The sequence below is a fragment of the Lipomyces doorenjongii genome (assembly GCF_038497915.1).
Source record: "Lipomyces doorenjongii strain NRRL Y-27504 unplaced genomic scaffold V1508scaffold_19, whole genome shotgun sequence".
Classification (NCBI taxonomy): Eukaryota; Fungi; Ascomycota; class Lipomycetes; order Lipomycetales; family Lipomycetaceae; genus Lipomyces; species Lipomyces doorenjongii.
In genome coordinates, this window is record NW_027118086.1 from 178,283 (window position 1) to 195,486 (window position 17,204).

General features: G+C 47.8%; 6 protein-coding genes across 6 annotated transcripts; 4 read left to right on the forward strand and 2 right to left on the reverse strand.

Annotated features, from left to right (window-relative positions):
- Positions 1–1,745: 1,745 nt before the first annotated feature.
- On the forward strand, positions 1,746–4,109 carry V1508DRAFT_93832 (permease for cytosine/purines, uracil, thiamine, allantoin-domain-containing protein). Its single transcript, XM_066943109.1, has 2 exons — positions 1,746–2,402; positions 2,454–4,109. The coding sequence occupies exons 1-2, from the start codon at positions 2,002–2,004 to the stop codon at positions 3,754–3,756; spliced, it is 1,704 nt and encodes a 567-aa protein (XP_066796326.1). The 5' UTR covers positions 1,746–2,001; the 3' UTR covers positions 3,757–4,109.
- Positions 4,110–4,613: 504 nt separating this feature from the next.
- On the forward strand, positions 4,614–6,474 carry V1508DRAFT_416044 (uncharacterized protein). The gene is made up of 2 exons (XM_066940160.1): positions 4,614–5,762; positions 5,813–6,474. The coding sequence occupies exons 1-2, from the start codon at positions 4,744–4,746 to the stop codon at positions 6,300–6,302; spliced, it is 1,509 nt and encodes a 502-aa protein (XP_066796327.1). The 5' UTR covers positions 4,614–4,743; the 3' UTR covers positions 6,303–6,474.
- A 289-nt stretch (positions 6,475–6,763) lies between these two features.
- Positions 6,764–7,773, forward strand: V1508DRAFT_416045 (Sds3-like protein). Its single transcript, XM_066940161.1, has one exon. The coding sequence runs from the start codon at positions 6,879–6,881 to the stop codon at positions 7,710–7,712; it is 834 nt and encodes a 277-aa protein (XP_066796328.1). The 5' UTR covers positions 6,764–6,878; the 3' UTR covers positions 7,713–7,773.
- A 56-nt stretch (positions 7,774–7,829) lies between these two features.
- Positions 7,830–9,251, reverse strand: V1508DRAFT_93870 (uncharacterized protein). Its single transcript, XM_066943111.1, has one exon. The coding sequence runs from the start codon at positions 9,154–9,156 to the stop codon at positions 7,948–7,950; it is 1,209 nt and encodes a 402-aa protein (XP_066796329.1). The 5' UTR covers positions 9,157–9,251; the 3' UTR covers positions 7,830–7,947.
- Position 9,252: 1 nt separating this feature from the next.
- V1508DRAFT_93869 (SAM-dependent RNA methyltransferase) lies at positions 9,253–10,500 on the reverse strand. Its single transcript, XM_066943110.1, has 3 exons — positions 10,001–10,500; positions 9,830–9,940; positions 9,253–9,777 (listed from the first exon to the last, which is right to left on the reverse strand). The coding sequence occupies exons 1-3, from the start codon at positions 10,347–10,349 to the stop codon at positions 9,599–9,601; spliced, it is 639 nt and encodes a 212-aa protein (XP_066796330.1). The 5' UTR covers positions 10,350–10,500; the 3' UTR covers positions 9,253–9,598.
- A 3,584-nt stretch (positions 10,501–14,084) lies between these two features.
- V1508DRAFT_369575 (kinase-like domain-containing protein) lies at positions 14,085–16,484 on the forward strand. Its single transcript, XM_066937442.1, has 2 exons — positions 14,085–14,979; positions 15,029–16,484. The coding sequence occupies exons 1-2, from the start codon at positions 14,388–14,390 to the stop codon at positions 16,246–16,248; spliced, it is 1,812 nt and encodes a 603-aa protein (XP_066796331.1). The 5' UTR covers positions 14,085–14,387; the 3' UTR covers positions 16,249–16,484.
- The last annotated feature ends 720 nt before the right edge of the window (positions 16,485–17,204 follow it).

The following is a 17,204-nucleotide window of genomic DNA, read 5'->3' on the forward strand; positions in this document are numbered from 1 at the left end:
GTAATCTTGGAGATTCATGCGGCTTCATACAATTCTTCCTCTTTGGGACTAGCGTACGGTATCGTGAGCCAACTACCGCGTACAACAAGATCTACTTCTGAAGCAACCTTCCTAGGTACTTCCTGTCTTCAATAAGTTTTCTTCCGCGCTCCTTGCTAAACCCCAAACCATATTATTAATAGCGCTAAATTAATCTCGATATTTATCTTTACGCATTATCGCCTAGTTGGCGATATCGTAACGTATTTTACACGATAGGGCGATAAAATAGGTGATAATATCGCTAGGCTTTTCTGGCGGGCGATACGATATGCGACATCGGCAAACCCCGGTGATATCGTATCGTGTACAGCCCTACCACTATGTGGATCCCAGGGATGAGTAGGGTCCTTTGGCAGAGAATGAGCATATGACCCCTCGGAAATTACGTGTATCGGCTTCTCACTTGTCCTTCGGATCATGCTCCGGGTCTCGGAACCTCCGTAGTAGTGCTGCAGGATGCGGATGTAATGCGGGCTAAGACAAGACTGGCCGTCTGGCTGTCCAAGTGAGAGTGTAGGATAAAAAGGGAGCGCTCGCCAGTAGCTAGAGACAATTATTATTTTGGACATAGAATTCACTACCTAAGAATGACAGATATACATTATCTCACCGAAGCGGAGCTACTGGACTACTCCGACTCCGAAGTCGGCACCGTCTTGTTGCACGACGTATTAACAATTATTTGGGCAAGGGTTATTACTGATTCTGCGTTGCTGTCAGGGTGTCGAAATTCATGGCATGTATTAAATATACATCTTGCGTATAGTCTCTGCAGATCTTTAATATAGCTCGTTGCCGTCGTAAGAAATTCTGTAGGGCTGTTCAGAATACGGTAATACTATATTCGTATTCGTTATTCGCAAATCACCGAATATTACGAATAATGACGTGTCTAGCCCAAATGGGGCAACTTTATCGCCTTTTTAGGTATAGTGCTCTTTTGCCTACTTCCGAATATTTCAGCACAAAATGAAATATTCAGGAAAGCCCTAGAAAGTCAATCAAAGCATTCTAGAAGAGTCGAGGTCAATGCAAGGAAGCACTATCAAGTGGCTGCTGATGATAGAACAAAATTATATGTCAGCATGTAGTGATTTGTGCGTAATAAAAGTACTAACAAAAGAAGGGGTTAGTGGCATTCCGTATGTCCTTGATGTTATAATTTTATTTCTGGATATATATGATATTTGCTAATTATGTTGAAGTCGTCCACAATTATTCATCTGCTATTCTTGACGGTGGTGCGGTTAGTTCCAGGGGTAGGATTGTAAATTTGGCAGTCAGACTCATTATATGCACAAAAGCGTTCGTTTCGGGCTTGTCCGAAGAAGCCGCATCCAGGAGGCGCACAACTTCCGCTAGTGGCTGACAATATTGGACGCCCAAGACGTCGGTGGCGCTATCGGGGCGGTTGTCACTCGCAAAATCGATGTCGGCAATCTTCATCAAGTCCGAGGCACTGCGGAATCAAGTAAGCCGACGCTCGATTCAGGAGAGGCTATCTGGCTAGTAGACTATCGAATTTGCTAAACAAATTGCAAGCACTGAGCAAGTCTGGGCGAGTGCTTGGTGTTGTTTTCAAAGACTTTGAACCTTACAGTGTTGACGATCACGGGCCACCAATGCTAATTTCTTCGATCAGTGGGCAGCAGGACCTGATCGGAAGCACGTAAGACTGTAGGTGCATGGAATAAGAAATGCGAAGCCTTGGCTGCCGGTTTCCGACGACTCAGGTCCCGTTCTTGTACAGTCTGCCTAGTCGCAGCGGCGATGTGCGATACCGCTGCACGGCCTCGACTTTTTTTTGTTTTTCGCTCGCTCTCGCCGCGTGCCCCACTCTAACTCTCAGTCTCTGCTCGCCTTTCATTTATAGTGAGTCGACGCTATGGTGCACTTATCTATGTCTCGGCTTATCGGACCCCGTTCCTTGCGCGGCCCAGCCCAGGGCGCGCCCTGTCAATGCGATTCGTGATACCCCTGCTCATCTCAGGAGTCTCTGACTTGTCCTTCTATAAATCACAGTCGGCCGCCCTCGTCTCTGACTCTCGGCTTGCTGGCTTTGGCTGCATCTCTCTACACTCCATCCTAGTTACTTTGGTCGTCGCTATGTCTGCCGATAAATCACTGTCCACCATCGAAAAAGCCGCGGATGCGCCAACTCTGACAGATTCCGACTCTTCCAACATCCATGAGGACAAGGATGCTGGTGTTATCCAGGATGTCGACTTCATCACGGGCAATTCTCTCTATGCCAAGGTGCAGCGTCTTGCCGCGCGCTTCCAGATGGAAGTTCGTGGCATCGAACGTGTCCCAGAGGAAGAACAGACGGACAACTCGCTGTGGAATGCTGCGTCCATGTGGTAAAGTTTTTTCGATGCAGTATGTCATATTCGTGTGCTGATATCTTAAAGGTTCGCGGCGAATATGGTTGTTTCTACATTTTCCCTTGGCACTCTTGGAATCGGCATTTTCGGCATGTCGTTCTGGGACTCGGTCCTCACTATAATCTTCTTCAACATCATCGGCATCATTCCCGTTGCATTCTATTCGACCTTCGGTCCGCGGTTTGGACTTCGGCAGATGATCCTTTCTCGCTTCTGGTTCGGTTTCCACGGCGTGAAGATTTTCGCTGTTCTCAACTGTATCGCGTGCGTGGGCTGGTCGGCTGTCAACACTGTTGTAGCGGCTCAATTGTTGCACACCGTCAATAACGGAAGTTTACCGCCTTGGGGTGGTATTATTGTCGTCTCGTTCGGCACCGTCGCAATTACACTTTTTGGATACAAAGCCGTTCACATTTATGAGAAATGGGCCTGGATTCCGACTTTCATTATCTTTTTGATCGTCATTGCGCGATTCAAGATTTCTGGAAACTTCACATTCGGCACCCTTGAATCTGGACGGATCGAGGCCGGAAACGTTCTCTCGTTCGGTGCTGCCGTGTTTGGTTTCGCTACCGGCTGGGCGTCTTATGCATCCGACTACGTTGTGTATCAGCCCAAGCAGACATCCCGGATCAAGATCTTCCTGGCTGTTATTAGTGGTCTCGGTTTCCCACTTCTATTTTGTGAAATTCTTGGCGCAGCTTGCATGACCGGTACTCTCACTAGTACAGCCTACGCAGATAATTACGACGCAAACGGAATTGGCGGTCTGTTTTACGCAATTCTCGTTCCAGACTCGCTTCACGGTTTTGGCCAGTTCTGCCTTGTTCTCATGGCGCTCTCAACCATTGCGAACAACTGCCCTAACATGTACTCGGTTGCGCTCTCTGTCCAAACCATTGACCGAAACCTTGCCAAAATTCCGCGACTCATCTGGACCATAATAGCCACCGGCGTATTCTTGGCTATTTCCATACCTGCGTACTACTCATTCGCGACGTTCATGGACAACTTCATGAACATCATCGGCTACTGGCTAGCAATATACGAAGGAATTTCTCTCCCAGAACACTTCCTCTTCAAACGCGGCTTTAGCGGATACAACGTCGACGATTACGACAACCCATCGAAACTTCCCCTCGGCCTATCCGCTTGCTTTGCATTTTGCTGTGGAGTTGCGGGTGCAGTTTTGGGTATGTATCAGGTCTGGTGGACTGGCCCTATCGCGGCATTGATACCTGGCGATGTCGGATTTGAGTTGTCGTTTGGTTTTGCAATAGTCACATATTTAGTGGCTAGACCTTTTGAATTGAGATATTTTGGCCGCTGAATCCATTCAATGAGCTTAGGACTGGAGTATATGGTCTCATCAAAAGTGTTGTCGCAAAATTTGTTGGCCTGTTGTTGTTAGTTTTCTGTATTTGGTGCTCAATATTTCTCGGTATACACCGTTTTTCGGGTCTCAATTGATTTGTTAAATCAAATTACTCTTACTGGGTGCATAACAATGAACAATATCCCCGGTTCACATAATAATTCTCATTTAGAAGGACGCATCTATCAGTCGCACTAGTGCACTAATGTACTAGCAGTCAGAGAGCAGATGTGCACGGTCATCATCTTTAACTTCGGGCCAGGGCTGGACCTGATTAGGCAAAGATCTTTTGTAGTCCTTTGCGAATCCCAAGTGACACTGGCATTCCGCATCCATGCGGAGGTAGTTGTGACCCACAGGCGCTCGTCGTGAAGCAAGTTTGTCGGCGAATTTATGTTTCACGTTTGTGAACCTTCGAAATAGAGCTGTTGCCGTTTCGCCGATATTACCGAAAGTGACGATACGACATCCGCAAATCGGCAGTTAAAATTAAATAACTATGTGTGCTCAAGTTTGCTGTGGGATCGATCTACGTATACACCAAGAAACCTATACACAAGTGGCGCTTTCTAATCACATTGAACCTGAGTGAATTTATTTATTGAGAATCTTGCCTTCATGATTTGACCTGCTTCTTGCATAATTAGTAGTAACAATTACATTAAACAGAATACTTCGTATGCGATGACGTTGCCCCAAATCTTGTACGTCGACTATCCCCCGGAGCGTCCTCTAATAATAATATCCCTAACCGCGGAATATTCCGTTGCCATGGCAATTCCATCGTGCGGATGTCCACAGAATCACTGTCACACCACGAGCCGCATCGTCAAAGCACAAATCACGATCTCATTCAGTGTCATTGTATACAGGTATCTCATCTATTATTATTCGTTTTATTAATCAAATATTAACGCCGTGACTCGATTATACGTGCACAACATGCCACCACGGTCACGCGCTGCCACTACGACAACGACGATCTCGACCCCCTCAAAATCTAGCATCGCACCTCGTTCAACCCGCAGAACACGAACTACCCACAAAAATCAGCAGCAGCAACGAAATGATGGCTCGATCTCCCCCGATCCACTTGACATCCTACCGTTCGTGTCGCCGCTAAAGCTTGCCAAACGAGAGATTTTAGGAAGTGACATTTCGTCGTCGTCGACTGAGAATACGTCCGGCATTATAAACGCTCGGTCGAGTTATCGGAGAAAGAGAGGACGCAAAGAGGAACTGGATCCAGCAGCTGTACAGCACCCGTCTACTCCAAATTGGAGCGTAAACGTGACTATCGCGGGAACTGATTCCATCCTCCCGCCGGGTCAAGCCGTCACTGGGAAAAAGAGGAATATTGATGATGCATTCGAGGGTACGCAAAGTGGAAGTGCGTCGTCTACGATAAATTTTCCGCCTATGAGCGACAGTCCGGCTGCGTGGGTGCAGGTTATCAGGTCGCCTTCTATTTTCAGCGCAGGCACGCCGGTACGCGAAAAGGAATTGAGACTTGCGAATGCTGGGAGTACTCCGGGCGTTGTTGATAGTGCTAGAAAACGCAGGGCCGCGGGAAAGAGATCTCCCAGGAAGAAAGAAATAGAGAAGAATATTGTTGAAAACTTGTTGTATGAGAAGGAGGCCGAGAGTCAAGACAGTGCTGCGGAGGCAAATGCTCGAGATCTAGAACAAAGAGTTGAGCCAACGGTTCCGACAACGAAGCAGCACATGAGATTTTCCAGTCAACCTGCTGATGTGCCTTCACAAGACTCTGTTAGAAATATGGCAATCCATCGGGAATCATCAACCACAGCTGTGCTTATCTACGAAGACCAAGCTGATCAGTCGCCAGCGTCGATTCGACCCAGTTCAGTGATTGAACACCAAGCATTTGAAGAGCGGAGCTCTTCCTCGCTGAATGTCACACAAAATTCGAAAAAAATGGACGGTGTCGAGAGCTTGAGGTATTTTATTGTTACTGCTTTAGTAATTGCCACGACTAACTGAATAGAAGCCGGTCGAGCTCACCACTCAAACCGGTGTCCCTCCCTCCACCGCCACATTCGCCAGTTCTTCTATCTCAATCAACAGAACCGACATTATCCCTGTGCCAAGTCTTAACGAAACAATCCTCCCCAGTACCGTCAATAACCTCTTCGATCCTGACAACAACAGAACTTCCAGAGTTCCCTGATTCCGGCACACTCGGCGACACACCAAACCCGAATCCAGATCCAGCATGGAGCCGCTCTCATTGGGTGCTACTTACGCAACTACATCCACGACGAATGGATCCGTTGCCTTCGCGTGCCCTGGTGAAGCCACCGAAAAAAATCATGGTTGCATTTCCTGGTGTTTCGGAAGAGGAGTTGGCGAGACGGATACTGGCGTTGGATAGGATCCGTTTGAGGAGGGAATTGAAGATGGAGGAGGTGCGGAGCGAACGCCAGAGAAAAGAGGAGATGGAAAGAAATGTCAGAAAGAACGTGAGAAAGTACTATTAGATAACGAAAGCCACGGGTAATTGTACAGCTTTAGAATGGGTCTTAGGCCACATGGGCGGCATGTAAACTCGGATCAGCTCCTTCCATTTCTTGTTCGTATTGCCGCCTAGCCATGACGTCTTCCACCTTTGACTGTCGATTGTAATCGTCTGTATGAAATCATGAGCCGGAGGATTTCAACCCAATCCTGTATCCTGAAATGCCCCCCACTCTGCCCTTCATAGGTTCCCAAAATCTGGCCATCACGCCTCTGAGTGTAAATCGTAAACAATCTCTTTGAGAAGAGCTCAGGGAATGAGCATTGCACCAATATTTACTACATACTAAATCCCCTTTAACACGTGCTTTTATTGAGGCTCTAACCTCCTTATGCCCTATTCCACAGAATAAAGTTCGGGTTCAACATGGTAGGGTCGGCACCTCCGCGGCGCCGCTCGTAGCCGGTAGTAAATCTTCCCTCGCGATAGTATCACTCAGTCAAGGTCATAGACTTCCGTCCTGAAGCAATTACCATTAATTTCTCACTACAATAATCGCGCAGAGAAAAAGAAGAGAAAAGGAAGAGAGAAACTTACGATGGACCCGCCATCACCAACGTCGACGCCATCCCCACCACCAACACACACGCACCAACACACAACCTCCAAACGCGACAAGCGCCGACACAACCTAACAGACCGGTATGCGTACCTGACAAGCGCGTTCGCGAGCCAGAAGGATGCTATATACCGCGACACTCTGTCCGACTTGCAAAGCAAGCTTGCGGCACTGCACGCCGGGACCGACCCCGTGTTTCTTGACCGCGTCACCGATCTGGAGGAAGAACGGGACGCGGACTTGGTGACGTTGTACTTGAACGAAAGGTTTCTTATCGCACGCGCGGACAGGGAGCATGAGTGTGATGTTGCAGCCGCAGAGGAAGAATATGCTGTCAAAGCCAAGACTGTGCGGGAGCAGTTACTGGCCAAGTTGGAGTCGCAGCGCCGAAAATTAAGGGAAGATAAAGAGTTATTGGATATCGCGAACGATCATTCGTTATTACTGAGTGTTTCAGGGTACCAGACGCCTGGGTCGCCGTCGTCTGGCGGAAGCGGAATGATGGGAAGCGTTGGCGAGAGGAGGAAGAATTTGCGGCGACGGGGAGAGATTGTCCAAACTGCTGTTGTTGAGAATGGGGTAAAAAAGAGGAAACGAGGCGGTCGGGTTGGTGAACGGGATGAGATTGCGGCGTTTTGGAGTGATCGGGAAGCATTGCCGTTTGGTCATCATAGAGATGATGGAATTAGCGGCGGGACTGTGACCAACAGCGGACGTCATCGGGAGAAGCCCTTTGGTGGGATGACGGGGTTAAAAAGCGAGGAGGCAAATGAGGATTTAGCGATTTTGCGCAGGAAGAAGAAGAAAAAATGAGCGGTGTATCTTACTTCCATTATTTATATATCATACATGACTAGATATATAGCCAACCATAACATTAAGTGTGCAAATCAAACCAGACCCTACCATCCCTTTTTTTGACAATAACAAATGCCAGCCCAATTATAATAAATGTACTCCAACCCAAAACGTGTCCCAAAATAACAGTAATTGCCACTAATGATGATATGCAAATACAAGCCCCTGACAATGAAATGATAAACGCAAATCATCGCTTGCGAATGACGTATATGCCGACTTTGGACGTGCCGTGGATGTCCTCGGACTCGCGATACAGCCCATCAATGACATCGCTCCCTCTTCGCGCACCGCCAGAGCTACTCCCGACATCGCCCGAGAGAGAGATACTTCCTTCGACGCCCATTTTTTCGGATATCCAGCGTTCTTCGTCTGAGAGCCACCGCACGCCCCAGTCGTCGACGGATATCAATCGTTCTTCAGAATAGAGAATTTCGCCTCCTGCTTCTTCCAGGATGATTTTCTGGCTGCTGAAATCGGGTACCGGTGCGGGCGGCTCCGACAGGCGCTGGCAGACGGCCGTGGATAGTTTGTTGAGAGCGAGGAGAGTGTGTAGCAGTGGATCTAATACTGACAGCAGCGTGTCATAGTAGAACGACAACGAGGTGGGATGCACCAATACTAGAACACCGCCAGGGAGAAGTTCGGAGAGTCGAGATTGGGTAAATAATGTAAAGTCCGGCAGTCTATGCGTTGGTAGGAGCGAGATCGAGAACGCATAGTGGATAGAGGACGGCGGGACAACTGTGCCAGGTCGGGAAACGACATAGGACTCGAACAATGTGGAGGAGAAGTACCCTTGTGAAGCGGTAGAAGTCTGAGAGGAGAATGACGACGCGGACGAGAAGATGGAAGACGTCGACGATGCGGAAGATGCGGACAAGTAAGCGGAGGCGGCGGGTGACAACACCGACATGAAGTTTTGCAACATGGGCAGAGGAACGGCGTGCGTGAGATTCAAGTACACCGGTCGTTCCGGGTACTTCCGTAAGCATAACTCTCGGATACGGTGTGCAAAAGTGCCGCCAGACGCAGACGTGGAAAAGGACAGCAGCCGGAATGATTCTTCGAGTGAGTTGACGGCAGGGAGTTGCTCGAGTGCGACTGCAGCGGCGGCGGCGAGCAGCGCGTCGTCGTCGTGCGGACAGAAGCTGTCAGCAGTAAAACTGCTCCGTCTAGGGAAGCGACTGCTAGAGATGATCTCGTCTGGCGGAGTGAGCAGCATCGCACGGCCGGCGCTTAGCGTCGACCAGTACGACTCGTTCAGCTGCTGCTGCATGTTGTTGGAGGCGGCATCTGAAGGCGATAGATGTTGGACAAAAGACGGCGGCGAAAGAGACAACGAAAGTGAAGGTAGAGACAGCTTGTTGTGTATGCAGGCGGACGGCAACTGCGGCATTCCTTTGATTTCCGCGGTTTTCGTGTTACTACTGCTGCTGCCGGTGATCTGTAGAGTAAGTGAAGTGCTGGAACTTTTGTGAAGAACAGATGAGAAGAGGGGAGAGGAGTAAGCGTGGGTTTGGGAGGGGGGCCGCCCCAGCAAGGCGTCACCGCTGTTGTGGGTGCAGATGCACGAGCAAGCGGGGCAACGCTATTATGCGCCAACGCCGAGTTTACACCCCGCGCCGATCTTGCTACGCGTGAGTCACGTTTCTGTACCTGCTGTCAGTTTCCCGTTCACTGCTAAAGCACACATGGGCTGCGTAGATCACGCGGCTATCTCCGGATCGCCTTGTGCGACTGCAGATCCACCTGCAGATCCCGTGAACTATGAATGCTTAATCGTATTTGTATTTCCTTATTTGACTACCTGTTCGCTGCTGCACCAGCAGAACTTCGTTTCACACAAATTCATCAAATCCTCTATTGGAATCCTGCCGAATCAGCTCCCGCATGCCCTCCGGCATTATCGGCTCTCCCGTCTGGCCATCTTTCACGTATCGGAACGGCATCTCCGTGCTCTCGTGTTTGTTCCACCGCAGCTCCGGAAAATCGACGTATTCTATCTTGTCAAGTGGAACTATTTCGTTAGTGTCTTTAGTGATGATGGGATTAATGTGATATGTACACACTCTGATCCTCAACAACCATCTTCACTACTCTGATGGCCGTGTCTGTCGTCATCTGCTTCGGTCCCAGCCGTCGTCCTTCAAACCCATACTTCCTCAGTTCCCCCGTCCGATCTGCCCAGTCGGTCAGCCTCTGACAGCGGCTTGGAGTGCTATTTACTACAAATAACTCACCTCTTGGCGGATGATCTCCCAATATCCCACCAAACACAAACCAATCAAAGACTTGCGCATCCTGAGGCGCCAAATCCTTCGTAGCACCAGGATCGAGCAAGCACACGCGTCCGTGTCCCGCTAATTCCCTGACACCAGGTAAATCAATCACGTCAGTACTGGTGGTCGTCGCAACCTCCGGGTCCACCAGTTGAGGCGGTAACGACATCTTCAATGACGGCATCAGCGATGTTAAGTAAAACTTCGCGCCGCCGCCGACGTCGTGCGAGATCGCCAGATATTCGAGAAGGACCCAAGGTGAAATACCATCCTCCATATGCTCGACCACGTACTTCTTCTCCGGTGCCATATCTTCTTGCTGAAAAATTTTTCGTCGCGGTGAAGATGTGCGGCTCAGCAGTCGTTGGTAGGATTATTGTTGTGGGGATGACGTTGCGGCAAGCAATTTCCTTTATCGGCACTTGTGAGTTTTGACCAGTCCCGTAATCACACACTTCTCTAAGCTCTAAGATTGAAATTGCCCTGTGATCGGTGACTACGCGATTGAGTCCAGTCAAGAATAATAATACCCTATAACTATCCTGGTTCCACAAATTATAGCTCTACTAAACAAATTATACAAATATTTGCTTGATATCGCTGTGCATCGGTAGATATTAAGCGGTCTTGCTGTGATTATGATAAAATGCTTGCTGTTCAGTACACAGATAAGACTCTTATAAATTGTGTGATACATCGTGGACAGTAATGATGTTCACGTTAGGGGTGGATACGATTTGCGATTAATCATAACTCGTAATCATATAGTCTAATACGATTACTATACGATTGGTTGCAAAAGTTTACGATTAAATATACGAGCAATGAATGTGGTTGCTCGCAAAAAATCGTATAGTTGTACGGACATTTGTATCTCTAAACCCTAACCATTGATACGCCCAATTTTGATGATATTTCAGAGGACAGAGGTTTCCTGGACAAAGGTTAATAACCTACCTTCCTAATAAGAAATACGATTACTTTACGATTTTATACTTCACTATACGATTACTTTACGATTAGAGCTTCATTTTTGCGATTAACTTTACGATAATCTCAAAGGTTGACGGTACCGTAATCGTATCCACCCCTACAGTAGTCATACAAAGAATTTACTTATTCAAATTATACAATCTCATCCTATGTCGGACTAGAGTTTTCGGTCTGAGCAATGAGAATCTGCTTTAGGTGAGCCTCACTGTCTGCGACATATACCCCGCGTCTTGATGGTCGCAAAATACCATCACTTTTCCATTCCGGTACCTAGTGGGTCAGATAATGATCAGATACCAATTCAAAATTTTCACCATGTCCGTTAATACGACTCTCTCACATTAAAGTAAATAATAAAATATCAGGATTACATAGACAATGTACTTGTCAGCACACGCGTACCGGCATGGACGGTCTGCATTCTGCAAGCGCGTCGACAAGAATGTGAAATGTTCTGTCTGAGCCGCATATTTAGTCCTGAATTCCCAGGAAATAATCCAGTTTTTTTCAAATCTCGAATACAAGCCTCGAAATCCATAGCTAACTCATTCGGACATTGCGATAAAATATATCCTCCCAGATCTCTAAGCGTTCCCGGAATATAATATACACTTCTTGGCTACAATACTGTGAACCTTGGACCTGACATTAAATACTCCACATTATCTGCCTTATCCGACATCCGCCAACAGCCCTAGACATATCTATTTTGCTAGCCAAAAAAAGGAGATATACTGGATCGGAATTTTCTGCATGTCGGCTATAGTGCGGGACAGTAAGAATCCATCAATAACCACACTTCCAGCAAAATCAAACTCCTCCTGTCGATATAGTCCTGATAATTAACCAGACGATAGGGTTGGCAGTTAAAAACAAAATTTGCTACTGAAAATACCAGTTGACCGAGATTGCTATGGTGCCGAAAACGGGTGTTGCCTGTATTATAGAGATGCCTAGCGCACTCATAATCGCAAATATAGGAAGCGACCTCCTAAGACCGATCACAAATTTTTTAAATATACATGCATCAGGCAAGTTCTCTTGCATAATTCACGTACGATGCTGATTACCACTTGAAATATCATGAAAACAAGCGGATCAGTCAAAATGATGTATCAAATGAGCGTTCGTTTTGATGGCGTATGTGGTATGTCCTGGACAAAGCAATTGCCGTAATTAAGAATTCTGGCGCTGATGCGATGATCCAATAATGCTAAAGACCAAGAAAAACAAAAATCAGTAAATCAACACGTATCCTTCTATCGTTGAAGTCTTCCACAGTACATCGCTCACCACCGAAAACTCTCACATAATGCTGCCAGCGAATTTAAGCGACATAAGAGGCTAAGCTATGAAGAATACTCAGCAATCATCGACCAGGCACTCCGATATCTATCAGGGAAACGTCTGATGGACAAGAGAGCATCGAATTTTAAGCTAGTATGGCTACTTTTAGGCCGGCGTACGGTTGAAGCAGAAGACAATATTTGGCTGCCTGGATTTCCGCAAAGGCGTCCATCAGCAAGATGTCTATTAGATTGCCATGAACATGATGATGTCAAGGGATATCGTGACAAATGGTCACTGTATACCAAGGACTGGCGATACAAGAGGGGATTTTGATTAAGACAAGAAATTCGCCCAACCTTCTGCAAGAGAGAGACTGTCGTTGTCACTCACCATGAATGCTTATCGGTTAGTAGGAGCAACAAACAAGGCATTGTTGTGAGCAATCCAGGTGTCATGACATCCAACCGCGGCCGTGACACCTGGTGATCTTCATAAGCAGGTGATCTGAAACATCTCTTTCCTAGCCGATTATACTCCCAAGCGACAAAAGGGCAGAACTACGTGCCGATAATAGACTGATTGCAGATGAATTGTGACGGATATTGGCGCTGCTGTGTTGAAATTCACATTACTCGTATTGGGTAGGCCAGTCAACTATTTGATAACTTGTCGCGGCGCAATGACGTATTTACAAGGTGCAGATCCCGCCTGACCTCGGAGCGCCATACCAAACAAAGATTACCATCGATGAATCAATCTCATTAATTGGTAATCAACTAATATGCAAATAATATTGTTAGTCGGTTTAGTATGACGACCGGGCGGATCGACAGTCGTAATGGGTATTGATCTCCGGCTAATTGTAGCAGAGGTGCGTGTCTGGGAGAAATTCTTTGGGACTATTATGAGCTCGACTACAACATGCTGCCTTGATGCTAGTGGCTGTGCCTTGTAGCCGTGAGTTCAGAGAGAATAATAAGCTTGCAAATTAGGCACTCGGCAACGGTAAGCAACGGATACACAGATCTGAGTAAACGATACTGAATGACGCAAGGTGTGTCCTGGATGTATCGTATATGAGTTTCTGCGAGGGGCGACGTCATTGCAAGGGGCAGCGTCCCAGATTGAGCCGCGATGTGGGCGGCGTGGAGCAAACTGCGGACAAACTGAAGGATGTCGAATATAGTTAGTGTTCGTCAGCGCTAAGTTAACCAGAAATAGCGCAGCGTAATATTTGACGGTATGAGGAATCACGACTCCAACCTACTGTCGCTAGGGTGCCACAAGAAACGATGATGACAAAATAAATAAATGAATAAGTTGAATAAATAAATAGCAGTGCAATTATACGTCGAACTTTCTTCATTAGAAGTTTCTGACAGTTGTGTGTATGAAGCAGGATCGGCGATGACATCATAGACTATCTCCTGCCGTGTAATAAACGTCAGGTGTGGCATCGAGCAGAAATTAAACCGCGACTGTGGGGGCCGATTGGGCAGTATTATTAAATTTCATATTCGCGACTCGCCTAGGGAGGAAATATGAAGCTGTAACATACAGTATAGTGTAACTCCACAATCGCCCCGGTCAACTTGAACCTTCTCGGTTGTCCAGATTAACGTGATACAACGCACCGAAGGCACGTGGAGACCAGAGACAAATTGGCCTGCGCTTTGGTTTCCACTTATGATGATGATGGATGAGCACGCGTCGTCGCAATTTGCAAGTCGCCGTGGTGCAGATCTCTATTTTTGCGAGGACCACGAAACGTGAGCCTGAGTGGCGATAGAGTGATGTGGGTTAGGGGATCTATTTGGGCGATGGGAGTTGCAGCCGCCCACTGGCGTGAAGGCAAGAAAGCAATCGTACCCTTTGTATCTATCACATAATCTTAGGGGGCAATACCATGATTGCTGGCTAGCGTCGTACCCGTCCAAATTCCTCTTCCGGCCACGACCGCTCATCTGCAGTTAGCTCACTTAATATATCTGCGCCGTGCTCTACCTCCACTGCGACCACGCTCAGCAGACGACAGCACTCAGCAAGAGAAAAGATCAAGAGCATAATGCACTCGTCCAGCTCGTCAGTCCTTGCAACAGTAGCCAGAACGCGGCTTGGGACACTGCTCGCGGCGCGCATCCAGCTCGTTGACGTCCTAGGTATTGGCGCATACGGTGTCGTCTACTCGGCTCTCGACACGTCGACGAAAGTGCCGTATGCAGTAAAAGCGCTCTTACGAGACCCTTCCACAGGCCAACCGCTGGCAAACACCCAAAATGAGGTCCTCCTACGAGAAATAAATCTGCTGTCAAGAGTCCATCACCACCCGAACATCGTGTCGGTCGCCGAAGTCATCAACCGAGACGACGGCCTCTACGTCGTCATGGAGTATTGCGCCGAAGGCGACCTCTTCCTTAACATCACAGAGAAGAAGAGATACGTCGGTGACGACGAACTCGCCCGGTCTGTCTTTTTACAGCTTGTCGACGCGGTCTATTATTGCCATTCGCTAGGAGTATATCATCGCGATTTGAAACCAGAAAACGTGTTGGTTGCCAACGACGGCAAGCGGATACTGCTCTCCGACTTTGGTCTTGCTACCGTTGACCGCGTCTCCTACGAGCATGGATGTGGTTCGAGTTTCTACGTTTCGCCAGGTACGTCGTCCGTTTATCTGTCCTTTTTCGCATCGGCTAACAAGTGTAGAATGTCACCCTGACGCCAATCAGTGCGGATATGACGCTGCGGCGAACGACGTCTGGTCGCTTGGCGTGATTCTGATCAACCTGACATGCGGCCGCAACCCATGGAAGACCGCGACCATAACCGACGACTCGTTCCGCGCATACCTCCGCTCCCCTCGCTATCTCCAACGCATCCTTCCAGTGTCTACTGGACTCAATGCGATTCTCGATCGAATGTTCGACACGAACTCCCGGACACGGATAACGCTCGAAGAGCTCTATCACGCTGTCGAGAGTTGTTCACGGTTGACGGTGTCGAGCGAAGAGCACCAGCGGCGGCAGCAACAATTCCAATTGTCACGTAACGTATTTCACAAGACACCGAGCACGCCTGCGAGAACTATCATCGACAAGCAGACTGGCACCATGACACCGATTACGCCTAGGAGTCCTGCATTCGGTCGAACGACACCGCCGGAAACCCCGCGGAGTAGTAACAATCCATTCCGAAATCGTCATGCATATGTCTACAGTAAGCCGAAAGACGTACCATCACCGTTTACCGAGAATGGTGGCAAGCTGTCGCGAGAGAAGAGAGACGGACTTGGTATTACTGTCCCAACGAATGCGATCGCGGCATCAGAGAGATTACAGGAAGCGCTTTGGGACACACGACCCACTTCGACCACATCAACCTCGTCATCAACCTCACATACATCAGGGGCATCCACACCCGCATCATCCGTGTCTTCGTCGCCGCGGTCGTCTACGAATGCATACTATTTTGAACAATTCGCGAACCAGCAACGGTTAGCCGAACCTTTCGCTGACTGCGACATGAACACGATCGCACAAAGCGTGTACGACGCGTGCGGCTTCCTCGACCGTAAATCGTCCTTATCACTAATGGAATCTGCCTTTTTTGATCCAGTGACATACCAAGTTCCATCCCCACCACAGCAGTCGCAACAACGTCAATACAATACACCGCTAACACCACCACCACCACCACCACCTCCGTCGCGCCGACTGTCGATCTCTTCTGCAAAGAAGGCAATGATGTCTCGCGTGTTACCGTCCAAAGCCGCGAAGGTCGCGTGCTCAAGACGCAGGATCATACCTAACGCGATGCCGACCTCGGATTGCTACGGCCTCGATGGATTGCAGGATGAAAATATTTATGTCCCTACGACGACAACGGTAGAGGATGACAATAATTGTTTAGGTGTCAAGCTATTTTAATTATTTATTGAAATTTAATCGTGGATGATTTATATTATTGGTTACTTGTAAATATTTTGTATTTTTGGGCCGGTTAGATATGTACACAATAATTTGTTGAGTTGGATTGATTTCTTTGGGTACGGATATTGCATTATCACCGTGCATTACTTAGTTATGGGAAATGTGTGTTTGGGTTTATTAAATCTATATCTTTTATCACTATGACCGATTTAATGGTAACTACTTCGTTTATCGCTTTCTCACTAAAGTACACGACGTAAAATATTATCTGCATTAATTGGGTCAGCCTCGGCATATAACGAGAATGATTGAAAATAAAGTTAACTGAGGACGAAGCGATTTCCTAATCCGGAAAATTGATTACACAGATAAAGTTTAGATGTTCATTTAAGTTTGGAAACTTGTGGGCCACGTTTGAAACGAGTGATCCTCGCCGCAGTGGAAAGACAACTTACGTGGCTTTGAGTTTGCCGCGGTGATCGAGATGATTCGATTTTCGCAATGATTTCTGCGTCTGGCTGGCTTGCTGTCATCGGTCTGATGACCGAGGTGTGATGATGAGCCATGCCCGGAGAGTCTGCGATACCAAGAGCTATTCCTTCTCTTCCATTCAATTTAGAACTATATGCAGAAAATTGGCCCCGGCCACGTCACACTATACGCAAACCGGCCTTATGTCCTACTATCGGTACAGAAAGTCGTTCAACAGTGCATGCGGTCGTACCGCGATCGAGTGGAAGTTTAAGCTCGTGCGAGAACCAGTGAGAAAGTAGTTGAACGGGGCCTGCGGGTGCGGTGCGTGGCTTGCTGAAATGGGGAATAGGTCGACTTTGGCATGCGGTATTGCTGCGCTGGCGGGTACACCACCACTTTTTAGTTCAACTTGCATAAACCAGGCGAGATGATCAAATGGACTGTTTATGCGCAAAGTGAAAACTTTTGCACAGATGAAT

What these genes read in the sequence shown, in the direction of transcription:
- V1508DRAFT_93832 (XM_066943109.1), top strand. Translation starts at nt 2,002, where the DNA reads ATGCGATTCGTGATACCCCTGCTCATCTCAGGAGTCTCTGACTTGTCC. An exon ending in TGGAATGCTGCGTCCATGTG is followed by an intron (nt 2,403 to 2,453) that starts GTAAAGTTTTTT and finishes GATATCTTAAAG; the next exon opens with GTTCGCGGCGAATATGGTTG.
- V1508DRAFT_416044 (XM_066940160.1), top strand. Translation starts at nt 4,744, where the DNA reads ATGCCACCACGGTCACGCGCTGCCACTACGACAACGACGATCTCGACC. An exon ending in GACGGTGTCGAGAGCTTGAG is followed by an intron (nt 5,763 to 5,812) that starts GTATTTTATTGT and finishes ACTGAATAGAAG; the next exon opens with CCGGTCGAGCTCACCACTCA.
- V1508DRAFT_416045 (XM_066940161.1), top strand. Translation starts at nt 6,879, where the DNA reads ATGGACCCGCCATCACCAACGTCGACGCCATCCCCACCACCAACACAC.
- V1508DRAFT_93870 (XM_066943111.1), bottom strand. Translation starts at nt 9,156, where the DNA reads ATGCCGCAGTTGCCGTCCGCCTGCATACACAACAAGCTGTCTCTACCT.
- V1508DRAFT_93869 (XM_066943110.1), bottom strand. Translation starts at nt 10,349, where the DNA reads ATGGCACCGGAGAAGAAGTACGTGGTCGAGCATATGGAGGATGGTATT. An exon ending in GGGAGATCATCCGCCAAGAG is followed by an intron (nt 9,941 to 10,000) that starts GTGAGTTATTTG and finishes CCGACTGGGCAG; the next exon opens with ATCGGACGGGGGAACTGAGG. An exon ending in GATGGTTGTTGAGGATCAGA is followed by an intron (nt 9,778 to 9,829) that starts GTGTGTACATAT and finishes CTAACGAAATAG; the next exon opens with TTCCACTTGACAAGATAGAA.
- V1508DRAFT_369575 (XM_066937442.1), top strand. Translation starts at nt 14,388, where the DNA reads ATGCACTCGTCCAGCTCGTCAGTCCTTGCAACAGTAGCCAGAACGCGG. An exon ending in GAGTTTCTACGTTTCGCCAG is followed by an intron (nt 14,980 to 15,028) that starts GTACGTCGTCCG and finishes TAACAAGTGTAG; the next exon opens with AATGTCACCCTGACGCCAAT.